Source organism: Diabrotica virgifera, chromosome 3, assembly GCF_917563875.1.
Source record: "Diabrotica virgifera virgifera chromosome 3, PGI_DIABVI_V3a".
NCBI classification, from domain to species: domain Eukaryota; kingdom Metazoa; phylum Arthropoda; class Insecta; order Coleoptera; family Chrysomelidae; genus Diabrotica; species Diabrotica virgifera.
The window spans coordinates 202,168,279-202,196,213 of record NC_065445.1 but is presented as its reverse complement, the minus strand read 5'-3'; the positions used below and the strand labels follow the sequence as shown (position 1 = coordinate 202,196,213).

General features: G+C 32.8%; 3 protein-coding genes across 11 annotated transcripts in view; 2 read left to right on the top strand and 1 right to left on the bottom strand.

Annotated features, from left to right (window-relative positions):
- The window catches only part of LOC114329618 (bromodomain-containing protein 7), a 47,847-nt gene extending 28,839 nt beyond the window's left edge, over nucleotides 1-19,008 (bottom strand). Inside the window, exons 1-4 of the mRNA XM_028278787.2 lie at nucleotides 18,518-19,008; nucleotides 5,463-5,725; nucleotides 4,718-5,078; nucleotides 772-1,048 (exon numbers count right to left, since the gene is read on the bottom strand). Of these exons, the coding sequence (XP_028134588.1) occupies nucleotides 772-1,048; nucleotides 4,718-5,078; nucleotides 5,463-5,725; nucleotides 18,518-18,872 (1,256 nt within the window). The 5' untranslated portion in view covers nucleotides 18,873-19,008. The remainder of the gene's footprint in view (nucleotides 1-771; nucleotides 1,049-4,717; nucleotides 5,079-5,462; nucleotides 5,726-18,517) is intronic.
- LOC114329613 (E3 ubiquitin-protein ligase FANCL) overlaps nucleotides 1-27,935 on the top strand; it is a 787,641-nt gene that overhangs the window by 649,763 nt on the left and 109,943 nt on the right. The window lies entirely within an intron of this gene.
- The window catches only part of LOC114329617 (glycogen [starch] synthase), a 127,274-nt gene continuing 119,102 nt past the window's right edge, over nucleotides 19,764-27,935 (top strand). Inside the window, exons 1-2 of one of the 2 annotated variants that reach the window (XM_050647177.1) lie at nucleotides 19,764-20,007; nucleotides 20,439-20,582. In XM_050647177.1, the coding sequence (XP_050503134.1) occupies nucleotides 20,444-20,582 (139 nt within the window). In that variant the 5' untranslated portion in view covers nucleotides 19,764-20,007; nucleotides 20,439-20,443. Of the gene's footprint in view, nucleotides 20,008-20,126; nucleotides 20,374-20,438; nucleotides 20,583-27,935 lie in introns of those variants that run through there. The other variant, XM_050647178.1, reaches the window with a different exon arrangement.

Sequence of the window (27,935 nt, the reverse complement as noted above, 5' to 3'; positions counted from 1 at the left end):
ACTTAGATTTGAGTACTCGTCGAAAAAAATGTACATTCAATTACCCATAACTCACTTTGACTTAACATTAGTTTAGTTCTTTAAGTGAGGAGTATATTCAGTTTTTTATTATCTTCAATTTTGGTAATAATAACTTTTTTGAAAAAGCTTACAGTTTTTGAGTTATACGTGAAAAACAGCTTTAAAGCATGCATCTTTTTACGAAAAAATAAAATCTTTGATCTTCAATAACTCAAAAAGCATTTATTTATATTAATAACTTTATATAACAAATTTTGCTTAGAATTTATACTTATATCGACTTATGGTATTATTTTTGATAAAATAATTTTCACCCCCGAGAAGGGGTGGCTTCCACCCCCAAGGTAAAAGCGCAAGTTTGCATCATGTCACCTTTGTTGCTTGAGGTATCCTCTAACCACTCACCAATTTTCATGAAAATCGATGGTGGTTCAATGAAATCGGAGGTGAAAACCTTCAGTGACTCCACTATATAGTTAGCAGATAAAATTCCATTGCACTGAATGGTTTATGTGGATTAACCAAACGACAGACCCCGAAGCTCACAGAAAGTTCATAAAGGACGCAAATATTCCAAGGAGATCATCACTGAGCGATAGATGTTTAAGATTTCTGCCGTAACGCCTTTGATAATGTCGGCCACATTTGCAAACGAACGCCAGGAAGAAACAATTCTATAAAATCATAGCCTATGTACCATAACAATTAGACTTTAAGAATTACCCAATTGGACATACTAAAAAATCTTACCTGAGATTTGAAAATGCAGAATCATAACTAGGAGCATACGAACCAAATGCTCCGTAATACAGAGGCTTAATTGGCTTGGCAACATTCCTACGATCTTCTCTGAATCCTTGTAACTGGCTCGTTCCCTCAGATAGTTTGCCACACAACTGTCCCAGAAGAATTGGTCTTTTCTTGGTGCCAGGTATCACACCGTCACCTCCTACTAAGATATTTAAGTGGGTGGCTCCATCTTTCTTTTGTTTCAAGAAGCCCATAGTTGGATTACCCTTTTTCATCACTAAAAATGGAGTTTTTCAATCTTTCACTTGGCTTATCAGTTTCATTAAAAAAATAAAAGAACAGAGAATTAATTACTTAAAAAAAAGAACATGTTATTGGAGCTCCCATCAAAATTAGATACAATATACTAAAGTTTCAAAATTGTAGGCACTTATTAGTTCTCATAAATTAATGATGGTTATCTTTCAGCATTAATTGAGTATTCCAGGGGTGTACAACAATTTCATAATCCATCCATCCAATGGCACTACAGCCCAAACCGGGACTTGGCCTCCCTCATTCAGCAAGCTTCTCCAATCATTTCGATTTATTGCTGTTTTTTTTCCATGAACGCGTTTTTATGAGGTTTTTGGCATCCTCATCTACTTCGTGTTCCCATCTCTCTTTTGGTCTTCCAACGGGTTTTTCTCCTTGCATTTAGCAATTTTCTGGGGATTCTATTTTCATGCATGCAGAGCACGTGCCCTGCCCACCGTAATCGCTGCAGTTTAGTGTATTGTGCTAGAGTTGGTTCGCTATATTGTTCGTATAGTACTTTATTATTCCTAATTCGCCAGTTGTCATTTTCACTTATTGGATCCAGTATCCTACGTAATATTTTTCTTTCAAACACGTCTAATGGGTTTCATAACTTACTATGGGTCTGATTATTGTTTTATATACCCGGAGTTTTGTTTTCCATGTTGAATATGTGGTCCATCACGAAATAGGCTTTATTTGCCAGCATAAGCCTTCTAAATGTTGTTCTGAAGCTATTTCCTTGTGACATTTATTTATTCAATGTAATTGTGGCTTATTTCCCATCTAAATAGTTAATCATAAGCCTTTTATTTATTTCCGGTTTTCTTCATTGTTTGCAACCAGGTCTATTCCTAAGCACATCAATCTATTCACATGCTTTATATCGTCTATAAAGTGTTGTTGTTGCGCCAGTCTATTTGATCTGGTTTGTATGAGTAGTTTTGTTTTATTTCTTTTATAAATAATATATAAAATAATATTCTCTTTTCAGAATCTTCCTGAATTAATTCTTGGTACAATTGAACGCAGTAAGAGTGTATTCTGTTTTTTGCAAGAATTCTTTGCACAGAGTAGTAAATTAGTTCGTTTGCTTTGGAAATTTTTCGTATACTTGTATGTTGATATACTTGTATGTTACTTTTAGTAACTGCCAGTAACATAGTTATTTCGTTTTCCTCTGTTACAGTACTTTTTGATAGCCCGTGTTTTTTATTCATAACTGAACCAGTGCGGCTAAAAACCAATCCTTAATTTTTCAAAGCTTGCTGTTGTAGGTTGTCGTCTTTCAGGGAACTGTTCATGATAAATTCTTACTGATAATATCGCATTTTTATTGCATTCCTCAAATTCAAGATCATATCTACCATTTCATCAACAGTAAAATTCATCTTAATTATTTAATAACACAATATACAAACAATTATAGTGAACCGTCAGTTTTAGACAATTCAGTCATGGCTTACTAACAATTTGGAAAAATTTACACGCCGTATTAATAATTTGCTATGAAGAATGCAAATATCTCGAAAACTAACCAATTTATTCATTGGGATTATTATACAAAAATTAAAGTATGGTAATGGTACTTTTCGATAGTGACATAAAATACAGGGTGTTCCATTTAAAATTATTGAGAAAATAATGTACTTGCGTTTTGACTCACCTTGTATTCGATATAAAGAAAATTAGCAATATCAACCATTCTTAAAAATTTTGACAATCAACAAAAAAATAAATATGGCATCAATAAGCCATTGCTGTTGTGCTTATTTTTATTTATACACCGATCTGAACTTACGATTTTCATAGAAAATTGGTTATAACTTTGTAAATACACTGTATAATATAACAAACCTTTATATTTTTGTGATGGGGAAGTTAAGAAGATTTCGAATATAAAATAAAATATAGGGGGTTCTATTTAAAAAAACATAAGTTTGGTCTGCCACTAACTATGTTATCGAACATCCTGTAACATTTTAACTAATTTTGTAATGTGAAGCTCAAAGTTGGCTACAATTTTTGTTATTAACTTTTATTGCTATCTATTACTATAGCGGATCTACTGAGCTTTATCACACTAATCAATTACCCTGTAGATAGTTTCATAGGACAGTTTATATTTTAACCAACTTCACATCTATAAATAAAAATCTTACATAACCTTCTATAGGACTTGGGACATCAGTTTGACATTTATAGTACAGATAGAGATAGTTATCTTCGTTTCACACTCTTAAAGACAAAGAGAAAGAGAATAGTCGGTAGCTACTGTGATAAGTATATTATGTGTTTTATTTGGCAAAAGCGCTTTTTTGCTTAAGGGGATGGGTACGTATTTTCGGCTGCAATGGTATTTAAATGGGGATTCATTTTTTTCGAATCCTGAGAAAACTAATAAGTATTTTTGAAAAATTTAAACGCAGAATGAAAGATTACGTTCTTACCGAGGGCCGAAAGTCCCTGAAAATTTCTATTATGTTTATTTTAATGAGTTACAGGGGTGAAAAACTAAGAGAAAATGTAGTGTGATTTTTAATTTCAAATATATCATTCGAAAGAAACTTTTTATTCATTCTAAGGGACTTTCGGCCCTCGATAATAAAGTAATCTTTCATTCTGCGTTTAAATTTTGCAATAATACGTATTAGTTTTCTCAGGATTCGAAAAAAATTATTACATTTAAAATACATTAAAAATTTTGACAGGCGTCAAAATGTTCCTTTCCTCTTAAGTTGACAGTAGCAAAAAAACTAATGTATGACGAAAAATGTGTTGAATTTGTTTGCTGTCAAGTTTGTACCAGTGGATTATGATGTCATTAAATCTATGAAGTGCAAGCCTAATTGTTTGAATTGAACCATAGCAGATGAAAACAATGGCAATAAGCAGGCTAAATGAAATACTGAAAAAATAAAGACATTCAAAACTCAACAACATAAAGTTGATAATACAGACTGAGCATTTAAACACTAAGCTCTGTTTTTAAACCAGGAGTAATTCAAATTTACCGTGCAGTAGTGCTTGTTTGTAATTGGTCCAATAGCAGGTAAGTTTACTCCACTGTTATGGAATTTTGACACTATTGGTATTTCTTGGTTAAAGTTATATCAGGCATTTTTTGTGTTTTCTGAGTTATTCCTTTAATTTTTAAATTTGTAGTCAGCTTTTATATAAAAACATTTGTTTTTAGAACTCTTTAGCAACATATTAGTATAATATAATATTTATGGATTACCGTCGTAGGCTGACATGATCAACCAAAAAAGAGAAGATGTAAGTATTTGGTGACTTTTTTAGTGACTTTCTTGGGTGTGAATCTGTCTTTTTAGTTTACTCCTCCTGGTTCAAAAACAAAGCATAGTAACAGAACAAACAAAAAAGGAAAATTGTGGAAGATGGAATAAGGGAGGAAAATTTGTATAATATTAGGATGGTAAAGTATTCAAACCATGGCAGACAAAATCAAGGCACACAAATTGCAAAAGAAATGAAGTACTACTACTAGGAATCACCAGCGTCCACTTGGAATTTTTCTGCTGATGAAAATCTTCAGGTTGTATGTTCACAAAAGCTAAATAATTGAACCCAGATGAACATGTGAATGTATTTGTTGCTTTAATAAATGAGTATACAAATAACTTACATAGTTTTGCTTTAGCAGTTCTTGCTGCAATCTGTGCCTTTGACAAAATCTCTTCAGGTGTCAACTCATCAGTTATGGGCTCAAATTTAGACACTGGCATCTTTCTTTTAACTTCATGTGCATGATCACTGTCATCATAATCATCTTGATGCTTAACAGCTCTCAGTTCTGCTGTTATTTCAAATCCTACATCTTCACTAGTTATTTCAGGCACCAAGTTCAACATCCATCCTAGTTTCTCAGGAACCATGATCTTCAAACCAGCTTGGAGCAGTTTCTTACTGGCTTTGTAGTAGACTGTGTCTACATGGTTGTATTTCATTGCATTGGTGCACATCAATTTAAAGTCCTCAATAAATTGCTACAATAGAAACATATTTTGTAAATACATTTGTAATTGTTGTCTAAAGATGTTAAAAAATATACCTGGACCTCGGAGATAAACTACTCTATGTCATTGCGAGCAACTGTACACAGTAGAGCACTTTGAATGTTAATAAAAGAAAGAAAAATAAAAAGAATAAAATCTGATATATCCCATAATTGTTTGAAAGACAATGTGACCATATTTTAATGATAATAAATAACCAATTTGTATAATCCAACTAACAAAATATGTAAGTGGATTAAAGGAACTTATTCAAAACTACACCATGTTTACATAATGTAGTTTACCTCCGAGGTACAGATATATAAATTCATATTCATATTATAGCTAAATTATTGTAATAAATAATATACTCACATCTAAATGTGCATACTGATTTTCTTCAATTTTCTGTCTCATAGTACTAAAATCCATAGGATTACTTATTATTGTAGAATAACCTGGAGCAATGTTATCAGTGACTGGCCAGGCAAAGAAGTTCTGAGGATCCTTCTTCTCCAACTGACTTAATAAATGATCCAAACCTTTTGAAAGTGGTGTTCTCTCCTGAAGTTTTTTGATGACACAAGTCCTTTGTTCACGGCCTGGACTTCCAATTTGTGGATAAATCGTAATATCTTCTAAAATAATAAGAACATACATGTAAAAGCATTTTACAGACAAACGATAACATTTACATCATTAGAAATATAATCTTCCTATCTATCTTCGAGTCTTAATCTATTCATCTTTGGAAATAGGCCTCCCCTTCTCTTTTCCACTGGTTTCTATCCAGCTCTGTGGTCATCCATCTGGATCCGGCATGATTGTTAAAGTCGTCGCTCCATCTCATCTGAGGCCCTCCTCTTCCTCTCTTATGTTCCCATGGTCGACAGTAGATTATTTGCTTGTTCCATCTTTCACATCATCTTGTCAGATGATGTGACCTGCAAATTTCCATTTGAGTTTTGCCACCTGTTCTTTAACCTCTTTCACTTTGGTTACTCCTCTGATCCAGACGTTTCGTTTTGCGATCTTTAAGTTTTATATGCAGCATCTGCGATCGATCTTTGGGCTTTTGCCACTTTATCGATATTCTCCTTTGTAAGTGTCCAAACTTGGGAGCCATATGTGAAAACAGACACTGGTTAAAAATTCACGTTCTAAGATATTGCGGGTATTTTTTGTTTTTCAAAATGTAGCTTAATTTACCAAATGCTACCCAGGCCAGTCTGATTCACCTTTTTATTTCTGCCATTTGGTTTTCCTTGCTGAGCGTTAAGAAGGAATATATATATATATATATATATATATATATATATATATATATATATATATATATATATATATATATATATATATATATAAAATGATGTTGGATAATCGAGTACAGATATAAAAATAAATAAGCAAAATCATTGGCTAATACTCGTAAAGTGAATATATATATATATATATATATATATATATATATATATATATATATATATATATATATATATATATATATATATATATATATGTTCGGAAAGATTTCCGCGGTCAGGTAAATGAAAATTACTAAGTTCTCGGGAAGAACCGCGTTGAGAATTTATAACTCGACGTTTCGGCACCCTTTTTGGAGCCATTATCAAGAGGGGTATGGTTCCGTTCGAGTTCGGGGTCTCAATCTGCCTACTCCCCTCACTCGTGACGTACCAGTAGTGTCTTGTTCTCTAGGAGAACGGTCAAGCGGCACTGAGGTCTCAATCTGCCTACTCCTCTGTCACTCGACACTGAGGAGTAGGCAGATTGAGACCTCAGTGCCGCTTGACCGTTCTCCTAGAGAACAAGACACTACTGGTACGTCACGAGTGAGGGGAGTAGGCAGATTGAGACCCCGAACTCGAACGGAACCATACCCCTCTTGATAATGGCTCCAAAAAGGGTGTCGAAACGTCGAGTTATAAATTCTCAACGCGGTTCTTCCCGAGAACTTAGTAATTTTCATATATATATATATATATATATATATATATATATATATATATATATATATATATATATATATATATATATATAAAAAGTACTGAGATAACAGCTGGGAAAACCCTGGTACTGAGGAAGCAATGAAAGACTGGTGCTTCAAAGTGAGTGCCTTTTATTTTGGTCAAGCTTTCGCCTATTGTTTTTAGGCTTCTTCAGGACTTGCTACAAAGAAGAACATTCTTTACAAATATGCTTAAAGATAGAACAAGCAATTCTTACCGAAATAGGTGCACTAGTGCTCAGTGAAAATAAGGATACATCTTTTACCTTGCCTTTTTTGTGTATACATAAGTAATACAGATATTTTTGTTGTTATTACTTAGCTAATAACACCAGATATCGAAACTGAGTCAGATCCTCCCTATTCAACCTAATCCATTGTAAGAAAATTTGGACAAGTGTCGTTAGAAGTTGATTTTTTTATTTACAAAATGACACCTATCGATCCATCGATTGTCAACGTCGTCTTCCGTTTTTTTACGTCTGACTGACACATAGAAGATTTGTTTAGAGATTTCGAGAGAAGAGACTCGTAACATCAAACAACCATTCGACTGTCACTATTCGAACAGCTGTCTGAAATCACTTCTTCTCTTTTTCATGATGTAATTGTGGTGAGCTTCTGATTAAGAACCTCCCACCCAACCAATTGCAAAGGATGGATCAAAGGTGAAAGAATGCAATGAAAATCGTTAGAATGGCCGACAGCTCAGTTGTCACTTGTTGAACTGTCGTTCGAATCCAACGATACCACTAAACCGGAAGGTAGTGGTGATCTTTGAAATGTAAAGAAAATTATTATGGTTCTTACAATAGATTTGCCATTAAAACACATGTTTTTGGTGGAGAACGTAGAGACGATCAACACTCCAACTGTCACTTGTTGAAATGCCGGCTCCTCACCCGTTCCCTGTGTCTTCTACGTCAAGTTATTAAAAATATTATGGATAGGGAATCTCTCACTCAGACCCGCCATCCGGTTCACTTACAGGAAACGACTATTCTTTATAAAATGTGGAGTACAAAATGTAAAACGTAATACTTATTAAAATTGTAAATTTAAAGTTGTCGAAATTTGGACATTAGAATTAGATAATATTTTTTTTATAAACAAGTTAGAAATTGAAGGATTGACTTTATACATTTAAAAGGGTAAAAATGAACAACATCAAAAGGACACAAATATGTAGTAAAAAATAGACGTAGAAACAAAAATATATTGAATTTATTGTAAGTGAAGGTCACTCACATATGACTGTGGTAATTTGTGTGAGATTCCCTATCCATAATATTTTTAATAACTTGACGTAGAAGACACAGGGAACGGGTGAGGAGCCGGCATTTCAACAAGTGACAGTTGGAGTGTTGATCGTCTCTACGTTCTCCACCAAAAACATGTGTTTTAATGGCAAATCTATTGTAAGAACCATAATAATTTTCTTTACATTTCAAAGATCACCACTACCTTCCGGTTTAGTGGTATCGTTGGATTCGAACGACAGTTCAACAAGTGACAACTGAGCTGTCGGCCATTTTAACGATTTTCATTGCATTCTTTCACCTTTGATCCATCCTTTGCAATTGGTTGGGTGGGAGGTTCTTAATCAGAAGCTCACCACAATTACATCATGAAAAAGAGAAGAAGTGATTTCAGACAGCTGTTCGAATAGTGACAGTCGAATGGTTGTTTGATGTTACGAGTCTCTTCTCTCGAAATCTCTAAACAAATCTTCTATGTGTCAGTCAGACGTAAAAAAACGGAAGACGACGTTGACAATCGATGGATCGATAGGTGTCATTTTGTAAATAAAAAAATCAACTTCTAACGACACTTGTCCAAATTTTCTTACAATGGATTAGGTTGAATAGGGAGGATCTGACTCAGTTTCGATATCTGGTGTTATTAGCTAAGTAATAACAACAAAAATATCTGTATTACTTATGTATACACAAAAAAGGCAAGGTAAAAGATGTATCCTTATTTTCACTGAGCACTAGTGCACCTATTTCGGTAAGAATTGCTTGTTCTATCTTTAAGCATATTTGTAAAGAATGTTCTTCTTTGTAGCAAGTCCTGAAGAAGCCTAAAAACAATAGGCGAAAGCTTGACCAAAATAAAAGGCACTCACTTTGAAGCACCAGTCTTTCATTGCTTCCTCAGTACCAGGGTTTTCCCAGCTGTTATCTCAGTACTTTTTTATTTACTAGTAACCCAATTACTCCTTGGACGTTTTTATATATATATATATATATATATATATATATATATATATATATATATATATATATATATATATATATATATATATATATATATATATATTTAGGACAGATCTTAACGCTCAGCAAGGAATATAATAGAAAGAAGTATTGACTTGGGAAAGCTCATTCTAGCATTCATAGATCTAAGAGCAGCATTCGACGCTATTGAAATAAAAATTATATGGCAATGCTTGCAGAACATGAAAGTACCAATTATACTGATAAAAATCATTGAAAGTATATACAGAGTAGTAAAAGGAAGTGTAGATAGCAGGAGAAAGATCTGAAGAATTCAACTGGGAAAGAGGTATCAAACAAGGAGACAGTCTTAACCCTCTGCAATTCCTAATAGGCATGAACAAATTGACTAGAAATATTGGAGAAAGAACCAACCAAATATGGACAATAACTGCATACCAAAGATTACGGTCAGTAAAAATAGAAGCCTTATTGTATGCCGATGACATGGTTCTTATAGCAGATTATGTGACAAAACGCAAAAACTTATAAACATATGAACAGAGGAAATAGAGAAATTAAAAATGGAAATAAACATCAAGAAAAGTAAAATAAGGGCCATTAGCGGAAGGAAAGAAAATGAATTAAAAATATAAAATGCTAAAATACTCAACTGGAAATAGTTACCGCATATGATTATCTTGGAAGTATATTACCAATGATGATAAAATTGGCCTCGAAGTAACAAACAGAAAAAAATGAAAATATATAATACGATTGTGATACCGACGATACTATATACAGTGGAACCTAGATAAGTCGGATTAATCGGGACCGCGGCCGATCCAGGTTATCGAAAATCCGGGTTAGCCGGAGGATATGGTAAAAATTAATAAATGACGGTATACTTACAGATAAACTCCATTATAAATTCCAAAAACTTGAAATACATATATGCACAATACATATTCTTTTTCTCATAGGCATCTTTTAGTGCGTCACAGTTTTTCGATTTCTTTCTAACGCATTAAATTGTATGTGACAGAAAAAAAGGCACGTCCGTGATTACAGACATTTATAACATTTGAAGAGTACATACAGGGAAAAAAGGAGGTATGCCACTTTTGTTGAATTTTTCGGGAGAGCATTTTCAAAGTTATAAGACTAATATTATTGATATGTTTTGATCGTAATTTTTTTGATCGTACAAAATCATATGTTTGGAAAATTTACTCTGTGGGAACACACGAAAACAATGTGTTTTCACTTATTTCTGCGTGATTCACAACTGACATTCCCCCTAATTAACTGGTAACAATGTGACATTCCCCCTTCTTCTTCTGTATAGGTATTTTATTATTAGTATTATCTCATGACACAACCCATTTTTAACCAGTGTTTTATTTATTTATTTTTATTTATTTATTGTGTTATTTAAAGTACAGAATATAACCTATCTAATGAATTATTAAAACAAAAAATGAAAATTTCTGACATTCCTCTTTTTTCCCTATACCCTTCATTTATTCTAGTTGTCGACAGATGGCGCTATAATAGGTAACAGCGGCGGCTCGTGGGTCAATCTTCAGGGGGGTCATTTTGGTTTGAAAACTTCAAACTGTTGATTTTTTAAAGTATTTAAAAGATCTTTTAGCATTTATATTTTAGATAAAAAATACAGACTTAGATAAAACTCAATACTATTTACCCTAGTTTTCCGAAAATTAAATTTGTCTTTTTTTAGAGTAAATCTTTTAAAAAATATAGGAAAAATGGTATGAACAGGTTATTGACTGATATATAGATAGGAATATTTATAGTATAATAAATTGTAAATTTATTAAAACGAAACTTACTTTAAATATTTTTATATTTTAAGTCAATTCTTCTATCCTTTAGTTCTGCAAAATAGTCTATGACCTTCTCATTGAAATTTGGAATGCTCTTGACAAGCGTTTTCTCGATGCTCAGCATAGACAAGGCACTAAGTCTAGGTTGTCCCATCGTATTACGCAGGAATGTTTTTACTCTTTTTAAAGTAGAAAAACATCTCTCACTTTCCACGGTTGTCATAGGGAGTGTGCACAAAATATTTAATAACTTCACTGCTTCAGAAAATGTTTCTCAGACAAATTCATGTTAATAAAAAGCTGAAGTATGGCTACTGCACCAGCACTATTGCGAAAATCCTCACGACAATATAAGACTTCAAGTTCCGATTTTAGTTTGGAAATATTCACTGTGGGATAATTAGCCGTCACCATTTTTAAAATATTTTGCGGAAAGTTGGTAGTGTATGCTTCAAATTTCTCTATGTAGAATAACTGTGAAATCATGAGATGATCATTGAAACTAAACCTGTGATTTATTTCAGATATAATAATATCACAAATTTCAAGTGCAGTTCGTCGCTTTGGATCCTCTGCAGTAGTTTTTCTTTTTTTTGCTGTTGATGTGCTTGGTACTTCTGATTCCAAAATAGTATTTCTAATTATTTGGATATTGTTGTTAAAAGACAGGATACAATTTTTGACAGATATAACATCAATGTCTCGCATTTGCAATTGTTTAAACAATATATCAACATGGGGCATTATTTTATGGAAAAAATTTAACCAAAATAAAAAATGCTCATCTTCCAAATGTCTTTTTAAACCAGTTGCTTGATTTATATTGTTACCATCTTGCTCCTCATCAATAATTTCCTCTAAGCAAGATTTTAAATCATCTTTATAAGTGTATACAATTTCAACACATTTTGTATTGAAAGCCCATCGAGTAGGCGCAGCTTTAGGTAGCCTTACTTTAACCACTCTATCCAGAACCATCGTACGTTTTGGAGATCGGCCGAAAAAGGACGAAAATCCGTGTAAATTTGCAAAAAATATTTTTATCGGTTTGTGTTGACTCGCCGCTTTTTGGAGGATAAGATTAAATTGATGGGCATAGCAGTGAATGAAGTGTGCATTTGGGTATATTTCTTTAATTTTTGTTTGTACTCCTCCCAGTTTACCGCTCATGACTGATGCACCATCGTAACTTTGGGCAATCAATTTTTCAGGTGCTTCATTAATTTTTAATAATTGAAGTTCTTCCAATATTACATTAGTTAAATGTTGTGCTGTAGTACCTAGGGGGTTAACAAATTTCCAAAATCTTTCATGTACAATACCAGTTAATACATATCGCAATATGATAATCATCTGCGTTTTATTGGAGCTGTCTGTGGTCTCATCTACTTGAATGGCCACAAAATTTGTCTGGCCAATCTCCTTCATGATATGAGTATGCACAATGGCTAACATTGATTCTAAAATATCGTTCTGAATTGTTTTCGATGTTCCTTTAAATACTGTACTTTTTTCAATGTGTTCTTTAAACATTAAATCCAGTTCAGAAACAAAATCGATAAGGCCCAGAAAAATTCCACGATTATTGGAGCTGTCACTTTCGTCATGACCGCGCAATGCAATTTCGAAAACTCCACAAAATTTTACACAGTCGATTAGTTTGTTTAAAATATACCTATTTTTAGATACCAATTCATTAAAGTCATGCACAGATTTACGATATACACTATCAAGTTGCTGTCTTATGTTAACACGTCCTAAACTTGCGTAACTCATTGATGAATTTATATGAGTAGTTGAAGAGGCATGTTTTGTAATTTTCACTTTTAAATGCTTAATGTCAGTTACTCCATTTTTCGCCCATACAGCGTCATTCGAAAACAGTAAACACGGATAGCAAAAAAATGCATTTCTCACACTGCAGCCACAAATCCAATCACACAAATTGTACATTGATTCTTTAAAATATCTTTGAATGTCCTTACCCCTATCCTTTGTTGTTTGTTTTAAATTCATGTTTGGTTTTGGTCGACCACTTTCTTTTTTCTCAAGCCGCCGTTCATAATTTAGTGTTCCAGCAGATTTTAAGGCAATTATTTCGTCAACAACACTCATCTTGTTTTTGTTACAATCACAAAAAAATCCAACAAAACAAAATAAATTACGCAAATACGCCGCGATCGATATAGACCTGCCGTGAAGTGCGGTCAGCAGACGGTAACTAACTAAACGTGAGGCCGTCGACTCTACTAGAGGTATACGACGGAAAGGTCACTCCCACTCTCGCCCACGAAATTGCTATCTGCCGTCTCTTTTCTATTTTACATGCATTTGTCCATAAGCCATAAGAACTGTATATAGACAATTTAAAATACGGCCCAGCCACGGGCTTGTGTATAGCGCGAGGCGCGACGTTATTATATCTATTATATTTGTTTTGCCAATGCAGACTGCTGAGAGAGAATTTTATATTTCAGAGTGAAGTTTTAGATAAAAGATATTTTTAATAAAATTGGTATTTTTATGAGATTATTTTAGGGGGGTCATTGACCAATTGACCCTAAGGAGGAGCCGCGCTTGATAGGTAACAGAGGTGGCCAAGCTCCTTGATATTCCGAGCCATTTTTCAAAATTTGAAATTTTTCGCGAGCCGCAATTAACCTTTAACTACCCGCGCATCAAGTTATAACATAACTACACGCGTGGCGTACTTTGTACGCCACAAGAAAATACACTTAAAAACAGCGGATTTGTTTAATTTTTTTTGAAAAAATACACTTAGTTGTTTGTTATAAACCTTATTCGGCATCAGTGAATACTTGGAGTTCCTTTTCAGTAAGCCAATTGGGATTTATAACTGGAATCATGGAATAACTGGATTCCATGATAAATAAAATTACTAATAAAAAATTTTTTTAAATGTGATTTTTTACAGGAGAAAAAGTATTGTTTACAAAGAAAAATATATTTTTTGCCATAATGACTAAAAAACAATTAAAATATGTACTTATATTACGACTTATAGTAATATAATCCTGGGGTATATTGTCCACCACCGGAAACAACAAATAATAAAATGTAAATTACGATCTTTCCAGAACGCCGATTATAACGAAACTAAAACCAAATTGTAAAGCACATTCCAGTGATAGGTTAGAAAAATAAGCAAGGTCAAAAATTAAATTTTTAAATATATTTCCAGTGGAATTCTTATATCTGGCGTACAAAGTATGCCAGCGCGTGTAGTTAAAGGTTAAATAATTACCTAGGTATCTAAAAAGTGTATAAAAGGTATTAAATTTTTCTCTTACTGTTTGGATTTCCCGAATTTTAAAGTGAAATAAAATGGTTCACATCGTTGTTTCAAATATGCAAATAATTTTACAAGCAGCCTTTGTTAATTCAGGATACTTCGATTCTTCATCATCATTCCAACTTTTTCTGGGATGGCCTATTGATTTTCTATCGCCTCTCAAAAAACATCGTCTTTAACACTGAGCTACCACATCACCTGCCCATCTTATCTTAGCTTTTGTATGTCTGAAGATGTTTTCAGTATCACTCTCCTGTCAATTCATATCTTTGAGGACTAAATATCATTCTGAGGACTTTGCTTTCAAATACCCGCAGCTTATTTATTTCCCAGTAGCTTATTTATTTAATTTGTGACAACATAGCCGATCTTCAACAACTTGTCACTATACTCGGAGAATACAGTAAGAGAATGGGATTAGAGATTAATACCAAAAAGACCAAATTCATTATCATCTCCAGAAACATGGATGCACTTTAAAACTCCACCATAACACTGAATACCAAGTCCATTGAAAAATTGAGCAAATTTAAATAGCTGGGAAGGTGGCTTTTTGAAGACTGGGCATCGGACAGGGAAGTAAAAGGTCGCATTGAGCAAGCTCGACAAGCTTTCATAACATTCAGGAAGGTACTGACAGAGTTCGATCTTCAACTGAGACTAAGGTTTACTATGTGCTACTTACGGCCGGTACTGCTATATGGCGTAGAGGGCTGGACACTCAAAACGAGGGATATCAACAGATTAGAAGCTTTCGAAATGTGGCTTTATCGCCATATCCTAAAGATACCATGGACAGCTAAAGTCACAAATGTAGATGTTCTTAAAAGAATCAACCAAGAACGCCAACTTTTCGAAACCATCAAGAAAAGGAAAACTGTGTATCAAGGTCGCACCATGCGAAATGAAAAATATCAGTTCCTCCAACTTATAATCGAGCGTAAAATTTAAGGCAAGAGAGGAATGGGACGCAAGAAAATGTTCTGGCTCCGAAACATAAGGCAACGGACAGGTATTAACGACAATCAATCTCTGATACATTTTGCAAGAAACAGAGAGTTAATAAAAAATGCGATCGCTAACATCCATTACTGGATTTGCATCTGAAGAAGATTTATTTCTGACTGATGTAGAGTCCAAGTTTCAGTTCCATAGTTAACAAATGGGCGAATAATTGGCTGTATAGTCTGAATTTAGATTGTTTTTTTTTTAGTAGCTTAGATCTTAGTAATGATGATAGGGAGCATAATGCTCTATTCCACGCAGCTATCCTTGCTAAGGCCTCTTTTTATAATGTGATTGTCATCTGTGATTACCGTTCCTAGATATTTAAACTCTTTTACTACTTCGAAGTTGTGGTCATTAATAGTTATGTTCTGCCTAACTCTTGATCTTAGATTTTTGGTTAATAGCATGTATTTCGTGTTCTCTTCATTAATTCGAAGGCCCAGACTACCTGTTTCTTCCTCGAGTTGTGAAAACACCTCTCTCATGTCTCTTGTAGAATGATCGACTGCACCTATACAGCAAAGGCCAACAATAGTTTTGATCCTCGATTTGCAAATCCTCCTATCATCTCAGATGATATTTTACTTATTAGATATTCTAAGGCCAAACTGAATAGCAACAGTGATAAGGGGTCTCCTTGGCCAAGTCCTGATGCTACGCTTAGTCTTATATATTTGTTGCCACATTTTGAAAAAAAAATTAAAAGTATTTAGGGACATTTATTGAGAGCCACAAATAATCCTTCAAAGAGCCACATGTGGCTCGCGAGCCACAATTTGGCCACCTCTGGTATATAATATATCTACGAATATAATCTGTACAATTTATAAGACTATACAAATCAAAGAAAATACCATTTTATAAATGCAATAAACACAATTGATTTGTTTTTATGCCAAAATTGCAAATAAAATTTGACAACTGTCAGATTTAACTAAAATGTCATGTTAGAATAAATGTTATAAATTTGTATTATCACGGACTTACCTTTTTTTCTACTATCATTTGTGACGCACTGAAAAGGACCATACATCTAAATTACTTGCAGTTGTATGCAGTATTGGGGCAACATTAAATTGGAGGGTCAGAGAAGTTAGCTACATATATACGGAAATGAAGGCATGACAGTGTTGCCATGTGTTCTTAGAATAAATCAGAAAAGAGCTTATGATATATTTTTATTAATTTATTTATTAACATGGAAAACATTAATTATGTAGATAAAATAACGAGAAAAATTTTTAAATTTCTCTAATTATGTCGAAATAACAAGATTTTAGTATCAATAATAAAAGAAGTGTAAAATAAGTAAAATTCTGCTGCTGTAAAATTTTATTAGGTATATATTTTGTGTTTTGAAAATAAAGTGCAAAACCTACAGATTATCTAGTAATATTATTACATAGCATCTTTTCACCTGAACTCGAAACGCCATCGAAAAAACTCTAACATTGATTAAAGATAGAAATATTAAATATGTAAATAATAAAAGACTCCAGAGTATATGCAGCTGAAAACACAGATATACAAGTCCACAGAAATATTAAAAAGCTGTGATAATAACAGGCTCCATGCAACTGAAAATACAGATATACAAGTTCACAGTACTATTAGGAAAAATAATTTGTCTAAAATGGAAGTTGTACTTTTTAATATATTAAGGCATTTTAATATTTTAAAAAAATACAAAATAAACACAAAAATAGCGTACTGACGAAGTGAACACTTTTCAGTAACTAAGATTTAACTCATTTCAGTATTCAGGTACATTCATTCCAAATAATAAAATAATAAAAAGAAATATAATATAATAAAAAGAAAGTCATAAAATGTATATCTGCGGAACATCTGTGCAATCTGGCAAACGCAAATTTAAACGTTCTGACTCTATTGCCAAATCTCTCCAGTAATCTATCAGGGCAATTGCCACAAAAAAATTTCTAGTAATTAACTGCAATTAATATCAAAACAAACAACAAATATTTATTCGTTCATGTTTTACATAAATTAAAAAAATATCAAAATCCATAGAATAATGCAAAAAGGTAGTTTTCGATGTTTTCTCTCTATATTTGAAGCGTGCAACATACTATACATTATATACATTATAATCACATGGCAACACTGTCAAACTTCAATTCAACGTTCTATGAAAATTTAATGTGGCTAACTTCTCGGACCCTCCAACTTAATGAAGTCCCAGTATTGTTCATTTATTGTTAAAAAAGTCAATCAAACTGAAAAAATGTGTGTTTTGTCTAATGAAAATCGGTCCGGTTAGTTATCGGGGTTCCACTGTACAAGTGAAAATTGGACTTTGCAGAAGAAGCGTAATAGTAGCATAAATGCAATGGTGATGAGACATCTACAAGCTATAGCCGGAAAGACCAAATGGGATAGAATAAGAAATGAGGTAATACGAGGGATAACCAAATAGGAACCAATAATGAACAAAATAATAAAGAGAATGATTAAACTGGTATGGACATCTGATAAGAATGAAACCCAGTAGATTAACGAGATCATGAAACAAGAAATATCACAAAAGAAAAAAGGCGGACCAAAAAAATGGATACATTGAATAGTATATGCTGAAAGATTAACACATTTGCGGTCATGACTGCATATGAAGTCATTTACTCCATAAGAATACGTGTATAAAATGACAGCGTGTCCGCGAATGTGTTAAACAGAAAACGCTTGAAGAAATGAAAATAATGGCACAGAAAAGAATGGAAGAGATGGGTGAATAAGTAGCTAAACTAAACCCAAATCTGACACCTGAAAGGGTATAAGGAAGGAGAGAAACAAAGTAATAGCTTTTCATGCATTATAATGGATACAAGAATATTTTACACTAACTAAACAATGATTTATTCAAATGTTGAATGGGTTGCATGTGAGAGTTCATTTTAAATGAAGTAAAAGACAGACGCACTCTCAATCATACTGATTGAGAGTACGTCTGTCTTTGCTAATTATGATTTATCCCTAATAACAGGAATACATCTTACCATTATTTTCTTCGGTTTCTTCCCTTTTTCTCTTCTTATCCTTGTGGTGATGCTTATGCCTCTTTTCCCTGTCTTTGTTCTTATCTTTCTTCTTTTTCTTTTTCTTAGATTTTTTGTGATGAGCTCTCGCCAAACCAAAATATGGATCATTAGGATCAATCTGCATTTGTTCTTCTAATCCCTCTCCAACTAAAGGTAAACTAGGTCCAAACTCTGGGTTATGTTCAGGAGTCGTTTGTGAACCAACCTTAAGTATCAATTTGAGACCCGGTTTGTCTTCTTTTTCTCTTTTCTCACTCTTATGTTTTTTATGCTTTTTCTGTGGGGGCGTGGGAGACATTACCGGGGAGGACATGATTGAACTTAGATCAATATTTTTTTCACAAGCTTCTCGTTCTCGGCATCAGTTTTATTATTGTTTTTTATTAGTGAGGTTATGTTGAAACTTGACAACTAAATCAAGGCATTTGCATTTTTTTGCGAACACACATTTTCAAAAATAGTATGTAAAGTTCGTACAGTATAAATATCGTCGTACGTCATCCGCGTAATAACAAGTAACGTTACATGATACCAAAACAAAATATTTAAGTCGTAAATCTGTTTCTTTTTAGAATTGTTTAGTCAAGTACACAGGAATTACAGCCACTAAGCTCTGAGCTCTGTTTTTAAACCAGGAAGAGTAATCCAAATTTATAGCGCCGTAATAGTTGTTAGTAATTGGTCCAACCTCAGACAAGTTTACTCCACTGTTATGAAATTTTAACACCATTGACATTTATGAAATTTTAACACTATTGGTATTTCATAGGTTAATTAAGTCGTATCGGCGATTTTTGTGTTTTCTGCGTTGTTTTTAGAACTCTTTAGCGACGTATTAGTTACATACATTACATACTACTCTGCTAAAGACACAGAACAAATAAAAATTATATGCTATTCTGTGGTTTTGTTATAAATATAAGGAGTAATAAATGTTATTGTTTTTAAGTATTAAAATCATAATAAATAATACCAAATTTTTTTAATTCAGTTTAAAAACGACTCTACGAATACGAATATTACTACGACATATGCAACACTCCTTACACCACTACCACATGTGGAGGTGTAGCTGTCACAAAGTGCGAAGGAATGTTTGAAATATGATCAAAATTGACTTCATTTAAAGTGTTTTGATTAATTAACTATAAAGAATACGACAAATAGATATAACACAAATTAGTGTAAAAGAACATTAAATGCGTATTTACATTTTCCCGAATGAAAATCATGCGTAAATATACATTATGTCATTTAGTACGCCGAGGTGACCTTCACATGAAGCAGTGTATTTATATCCACTAGTGCGATTGTTTATCTCAGTTGTGAATTTAAATAGTACCTTTTTGCATCCTTCTTCAAAACGTGTTAGATTTTTAAGTTCAAGGCCCGTAGTTTAAATATTTCTTGTTTTATTTTCGAAAAAAAAAGTTGAGTGTAAACGTCAGGTAAGGGTCAATGTAATCTTTCTTTTAAAATTTTGTTTTAGTATTTTGTTAATAAACAAAATAGTACCGATTATTCTCTTACAACCGCTTTTTGAAGTAATGAATTATGAAAGTTAAATATTCATAAAATCAATGATATTTAAATAATTCTAAAAATATCCTTTGGTTATTGCCGAATTAATGCCTTGGTCTAAGCCTTGGTAGTTATCAAATGTTTTACATATTACGTAAATAATCGTTAAATAATCAGCTCTTTATCGTCTTACTGCTTTTTGTTTTCATAAATCTCCCCTTATCACAATATAGCCATGACTTTTCTATCACACATTAGAATTATGTACCTAACGCGAAAATAAAATACATTAGGTAATAAAATTTCATTTCACCCAGAAGATATCTAAGTTTTAACATAGTTTTCCGTGGATTTGTAGTGACAATGTCAAGGGAAAGGGCGAACAGAAGATTCTACAGGGTAGAATCCACCTCAAATTTATTATCATGCTTGGACAGAGGGTTGGCCGCTGAACAGGAAAACCGTTGGACTTTCGAAATAGCATGGGAGGCAGCCAACAAAGGTTGGTATTTTTATTTACTGTATTTATTTACATTTTTGTTCTTAGACTTTTGGCACCTGCACTGGGGGCATTGGCCTTTGTGTGGGGTAGAATTTAATGTAGGATGGATGATTTTTTAGTGTAATAAATTTATTTCTTATACAAAGTTATTTTCGTCATGATTTCGTTTTAATATCACTTTTACCCTTTGAATTCTTTTTTAATGTCCATATTTATAATATTTTTAGTTTTTTGCAATCAGTTAACTTTTTATTTATTTTATTTATTTATTCATGGGATGTCCCCATTTTTACAAATTCTGTCTTTTTTATATTACATATTTTAATTTACAATCTGCTTCACTGAAGCTATAAGTAAATTGTTTGAGTATTAAATACATACTGGGGCGTGTTGAATATCATCCTCAATATATTTGATTGGACTCTTTGTATTATCTTGATATTTGATGGCTTTGAGTAACCCTAGAGTTGGACACCATAGGTCCAAATTGGTTTTTGTCATAGATTTATAGGGCTATACGGGATCTGGATTTCAATGCATATTTTTTTTATAATTCTCTTATCAAAGTTACCTGTGAAGTTAGTCGTATTGATGACAGTTGAGAAAACGTGGGCGACCCATACAGAAACAGTTTATTTTCAACAGTGAGTTTTGATTTTTGACCCATAAGCCAGCTCATTTGTCATATTTTGACTGTGAATTGTGCATCATGTAATGTTATTGTTGGGCGTACATCCCTTCGGTTTATAAAATTAACTTAGGTTGACTTCATTTAATTTACTCCCATTTTATATTTATTAAGTCTTGTTCAGTGGCGGATCCAGGAGAGGGCGATGGGGGCGATTGGCCCCCCCTCTCAAACCAAGTTATATAATAAAGGTGATAAAAACATTCTTGTATTCATTTATTTTTTATAGAAATGTAGCCAATCGGCCCCCTTCTTGACGATGCTGGATCCGCCACTGGTCTTGTTCCCATTGGACTGTGATAGTGTGATATCAAAACGTCAAAATGGTTTCCAAACAAAGCAAAAGTTTGACGCCTGTCAATTGATTATACACGTGGTTTGTGTAATCATTTTTAGTTTTATTTTGTTTTAAAAATCATCTGCACATTTTTTATAAAGACACAATCCTTGTTAGTCATATCAATCATATTGCTTTTAATTTTATAAATGTCCCTACACAAAATCAAGGATTTACACACTACATAGTATGTACTTACTGCGTTTCTTCAGGATCTTCAATAGTCCTATTTGGAAATGTGGTGGAAAATATACTATGAGCATTGATTACAATCAGGTATACCCAACACATTACCATTTTGTAAAAATTAAATATCCTACACGCAATGTATTGCAATTATAAAAACGAAAATAAACATTGGCAAACACCACGTGTGAATTTTTGTTTTGTTTGGAAACTTTTCCAGAGTAGCCAACATTGATTTGACGTCATGACTATCACGGTCCATTGCTCAAGGTGGTTTTGCAGTTGTGCAAAGTTGTCAAGGTGATTTGCAATTAGGTGGTGTCATCAGCAAATGTTGAGATTTGGATTGTTTCATTGTGATATCTGTGGTAAATAAAGAAGAGGACCAGGACACTACCCTGTGGGATGCCTGATTTAATGGAAAAATATATGGAAGTTGCTGTGTTATAACACAGGGAAGTTGGGATTGTTACTGGGAAGTAACAATCTTCAAAATCTTCAATGTAGGATTTCATAATTAGGTAGTTAAGCCGCAGTGGCAGATTGAGGTGGGGTGTCACGGGGGTCACGACCCCCCACCCCCCGACGAACATAAATATCAATTCAATAATCCCAAAAAAAGAATTACTGAGAGCCGTCAAACAAAAAAAGCCCCATCCAAAAAATAATTGAAAACCCACTTACCCTAGGGGTAGTAAGACTAAGTGACCTTACATCAAAGAAAAGTAATTAAATCACCCTCAAGATCCATGACGCCCCCCCAAAAAATTTCTGGATCTGCCACTGAGTAGGGGGTTGGAAGAATGCTTTTGAGTTTGTATAAGAGTCCAGTATGCCATACTCTATCAAATACCTTTATCTACATCTAAGAATATTATTAATTTTTACAAATATTTAACAAAAATAGAATATTCTAACCATATCAGAAATACTAAATCCTATAAACTAAATAGTGATTAAATAAGTAATGTTAAACAAATGATTAAATTAAATTACATAGATTAAATATTTTCTGAAAATCTATATTTCTGAAAAATTGTAATGAAATAAACACTAATAGATCAGTAAGGATCTGCGAAAAAACGTCTATTTTTGGATGTGAGAGGTGGCATTCGGATTTTTGCAGATAAAGTTAGGTGACACCTTCAGTAATAATAATTGACTTATGCTCCTTCTCAAATATGCCCGGAACATTATTAAAAAAATTAAAATATTTAAAAATTTCGAAAAACATCGATTTTTTTCTGCTTTCTTTGCTTATAACTTTAAAACGATTCGTTTTGGAACAAAGTCGTTCAGAAATAAAATAAAGATAATTGAATTTTGTATGATATACGACTGGTAAAAAATGTCTTAAGGTATTACCTTTTTTGCAATATAGCAATAAATACAAAATAAGGGAGCAAAATAAGTCTGTTGTTAGTCAATATTTTTTAACCACTTTGGTGGCACTTAGAACCTTAGTAGTTGGCTTAGGAAATTCTTTGTAACATACTTAAATCGTGTACCAAATTTCATTAAAATCGACTTAATAAATTTTGCATAATAAATTTGCAATCTAAATGTTTTTAAAAAACTTCAACAAAAAGTAGACCATTTAGAAGTTGGCTAATTTTTTTACATATAAAGAGGTGCTCTACCTATCTAATACACTTTACCGAATTAAAATCGGATTATTTAAGGGGCCCCAGCAATGCTTTAAATTTATAAACAATTTTTTGGCTTATAAACAGATAACTTTGTTTAATAATAAAAAAATTAATTTTTAGCAATGCAAATAATTAAAACCGGTATAATTTGACTTAAACTTTCAAATGCTGTCAGCAGAATTGCTATTTTATTTTTTAATCAAACGTTATTCGCGTTCAAAAATTGCAATTTCTCGATTTTTTGAAAGTTCCACCGCGTTTATCTCGAAAACTATGCATCCTACGAAAAACTTGTAAGAACATTTTTTGCTTAGAGTTACCCAAGAAATACAAAAAAATTTTATTTTGCGAAAAATCGATGTTATGTAATTCCTCAAGTTCTTTGTTTATAACAATCTTATCGACATCCGGATCAACTGTTACCCAAAAAATTCGTGTTCTACGGGTCAAAATACATAAAAAACTTGGGTAAGTCCATCTAAATAAAGGAGCCCGTAGCACCCCCTCCTGGCCACAGCACTAATTTGTTTATAAGCCAAAAAATTGTTTATGCTGAGGCTGCTTAAATAATCCGATTTCAATTCTGTAAAGTGCATTAGATAGGTGGGGTACTTCTTCATATGCAAAAAAAATTGACAAATCTTTGTATGTTCTAGTTTTTGTTGTGCATGATTTTAAAAAATTTTAATATTTTAAAAAAAGTTTAGGTTGCAAAATTATTATGCAAAATCTAGTAAGTCAATTTTAATGAAATTTGGTGTACGGTTTTAGCACATTACAAAAATTTTCTAAGCGAATTAGGAAGGTTCCAAGTGTAACCTCAGTGATGGAAAATCATTGAATAAAGACAGGCTTGTTTTGCCCCCTTATTTTATATTTATTGCTGTTTTGAAGCAAGGGTGATAAATTAAGACATTTTTAGCCAATCGCATCTGATAGAAAATTTAATTATTTTTGTTTTATTCCTATAGGACTTTGTTCTAAAATGAATAGTTTTTAAGTTATAAGCAAAGAAAGTAGAAAAAAAAAACGAAATTTTGAAATATTTCATTTTTTTTATTAATGTTCCGGGCATATTTGAGAAGGAGCATAAATCAATTATTATTAACGAAGTTATCACCTAACTTTATCCGCAAAAATCTGAATGCCACCTCTTACATCCACCTAAGAACAGATCCTTACTGGACTATAAAGCTAAATATCACTTATCTTCGATCCATAACTCAATCAAAGAGTGCTTAAATCTTACAGATTTTGTATCTGAATCTATTTGTCTGAATTCTGTTAATAGGAGAGAAGTTGCCATAGTTTGTGTAATACTGTTTTATAGAAAACAAAGGTATGTTTCTTCTGGCCAATTCCTTCAAACTAAGGTCATAAATCTAAACACACACACAAGGCATGTCTCTAAGAAATCGGGTACTACATCTAAAGTTGATAAGACTTAATAAATCAGAACAGCGAGTTTGAGTTCACTTACCTTGTGTTCATGAACAATTAACAATGCTCATATTGTACATATATTTACTTTCCTATTGCTTTTATTTAATATTGAATTCTATTTGCTGTGGAGATTTTGATTAATTTATTAGTAATTATTATTATTCAAGAAGAAATGCGATTTTACAATAGTCAATTCATCAGTAAGTCTTTTGCCCATTTAGAACATAACTTAGAATATTTGAATTTGTTTAACAGTCGACTTGGAATTTTCCTATTCTCCTTCATATGCTTTCCCAAAATTTTGCACATGTAGTTTTTAGATGGGATCAAACCCCAATTAACTATAATGAACATTACATTTTTATTTCCTTTTGACGTTTCAATATCCAATGTGGAAATAGTTTTCAAAAAATTCTGAAACAAAAATCTTTAACTGTAAATCATCAATTTTTTGCCCCTATCCCTGTGCGGGGTGGGCTTCCATAAGTTTCTCCCTTGGGTCATGTCAATATCAATCCCCTTTACCGACATGTTCTGTCTAAGCATCTCTCCCAGGTCTTCATTGGTCTTCCTCTCATACTCCTTCCAGGAACCCACAGTTCAGCAATTCTTCGTATTGGCTGATTAACATCTCGACATTGAACATGACCAACACCAAACCATCTTACCTATGCTCTCCCATTTTGTCCTTTTTTGACACTCCATAATCCATCCAGGCACTCAATTGTGCCACATGCATTCATTGTTCTTTTTTCTTTTTAACTGCCCAACATTCAGTTCAATACATCATAGCCAGTCTTATGTCTGTTTTATAGAATTTTCCCTTCAGCTTCATTGGAATTTTTTTGTCAACACACCACCTGCTTCCTTCCACTTCATCCATCCAACTTTAATTCTATTGCATGCATCTACATCTATATCTATTTTCCTGTTACTATAATATCATTCCTAAGTACTTAAAACTATTACTTTTCACAATCATTTCACCTTCGAAAGATATCATATTTGTAGTAACTCCATCTTTAAATGCACATTCCAAATAAGTACTATGTTTTTGCACTACTTTTAAATCTTTTTCTTCAAAAGCTTGTCTCCACTGTTCCAGGTTTTGTTCTAAGTTGTTTTCACTATTTCCTACTATTACTACATCATCAGCATACATTAGGCTCCAGGGAATGTTATCCTGTAGTTTTGCGGTTATCTGATCCAAAACTAATGAGCACCGAGCATGAGCACCGAGCACCGAGACTAAGCACCGAGCCTTTGTGCAATCCTTTTTCACATAAAATTTATGTCTCTACCACACCTGTCCTAACATTAGTTGATACTCCATCATACATATCTCTCACAATCTTTACATATTGACTAGAGACTCCTTTCTTATTGAGTAAGCACTACTGAATTTCTCAAAAACGTCTCAAGAAATTTCTCAAGGTTTGTTTCTTTATTCCTGTATATTTCCATCAACTGCCTTATAATGCAGTTGATGGATAATGAAAATTGCATCTGTTGTTGACCTGCCTTAACTATAAAATGTTTATTTTCATTGCAATTAATTCCATCTAAAAATATCCTTTTTTTTTGCTCATTCTGAAGCCAAAAGGTAATGAGTATCTTTTTTCCGGAATGGGACGTTTCGGCGTCGCCGTTTCGGCGTGGCCATTTCGGCGTGGCCGTTTGGGCGTAGAGCCGTTTCGGCGTAGGCCGTTTCGGCGTAGGCCGTTTCGGCGTAGGCCGTTTCGGCGTCGGCCATTTCGGCGTCAGAAATTTTATTTTAGTTGACTAAATACCTACATTGAGGTTTATTGGTCAGGCAATTTTTTGGAAAAAAATCTTTTAATATAGTTATTTAAATACATTGGAGTTCATTGGTCACACAATTTTAACATTAATGGTCAAGTAGAAAAATAAACTAAATATATTTCTTTTATAAACATTTTGTTATATTTTATTCTGCAAATACCTATATTGGATTTTTTATTAATGCATATTAATAATAATTGCTGTTCTCTTAATTGTCCCAGAGCTAATTAGATGATAACTGACATTTTTCAACTTTAATTAGACATACATTATATGGTATATAGACGGAGAATTTTAATATTGTTAAAATATCTTTTTTAAGCAAAAATATTTGCAGAATGTATATTTTTAAAAAAAATTAAATTATACAATATTTTCTTGAAAGGAATCTGCTTTTAAAATATTTACCATTAGTTAGTATAATAATAGTTATCCCTATATTTATTGCAGTTTCTTCGAAAATTTAAATACAAAATTCTATAAATCACATAATAATGTTATTAACATTTCCTCGAAAACTAAATTACCTGTTAATTCCAAATGACATTATCATGTATCAATTAGTTGTTGATTTCAAAAATTACATTATAATGTCATTAACGAGAGATGCAAGTTATTTGTTGATTTTAAATATTCGAAAACTAAATTAGTTGTTGATTTCAAAAATTACATTATGTCATTAACGAGAGATGCAAGTAATTTGTTGATTTTTAATCTTAAGGGAAATTTTAAGTAGGTACCTACCTATTATTGATTTGATTGGTTGGATTATTGAGGGTACAGCTATATAAACAGAGATCAGTTTAAGAGTTTATGTAGTGTCTTATAATATTTCATAGTAGTATTTATACGATATACAGACGAAGAATTTTTAAGCTATGGAACGAAAAATTTTATCGACCAGAGGAAGAGAGAAATTTACCACTGATGGTTTCATGTATGTTTTTGACGCTGTTAGTAAAAGCGATGAATCCCTAAAATTTTGGAGGTGTGAGAGGAAACAAACGTGCAAAGCAAGAATACATACAAGAGATGGTGAAGTCATCAAGAAAGTAAATGTTCACACTCACGACTCCTCGGCGATGGACGTGGAAGTAGCACAAGTTGTTACAAAAATGAAAAAGCGTGCTACAGAAACAAACGAAGGGACAATAGTGGTAATCAATGAGTGCCTGAGAAATACAAGTCAAGCTTGTCATGGTCGGCTCCCAAACACTGGCGCGATGAGAAAATTCATCAGACGAAAA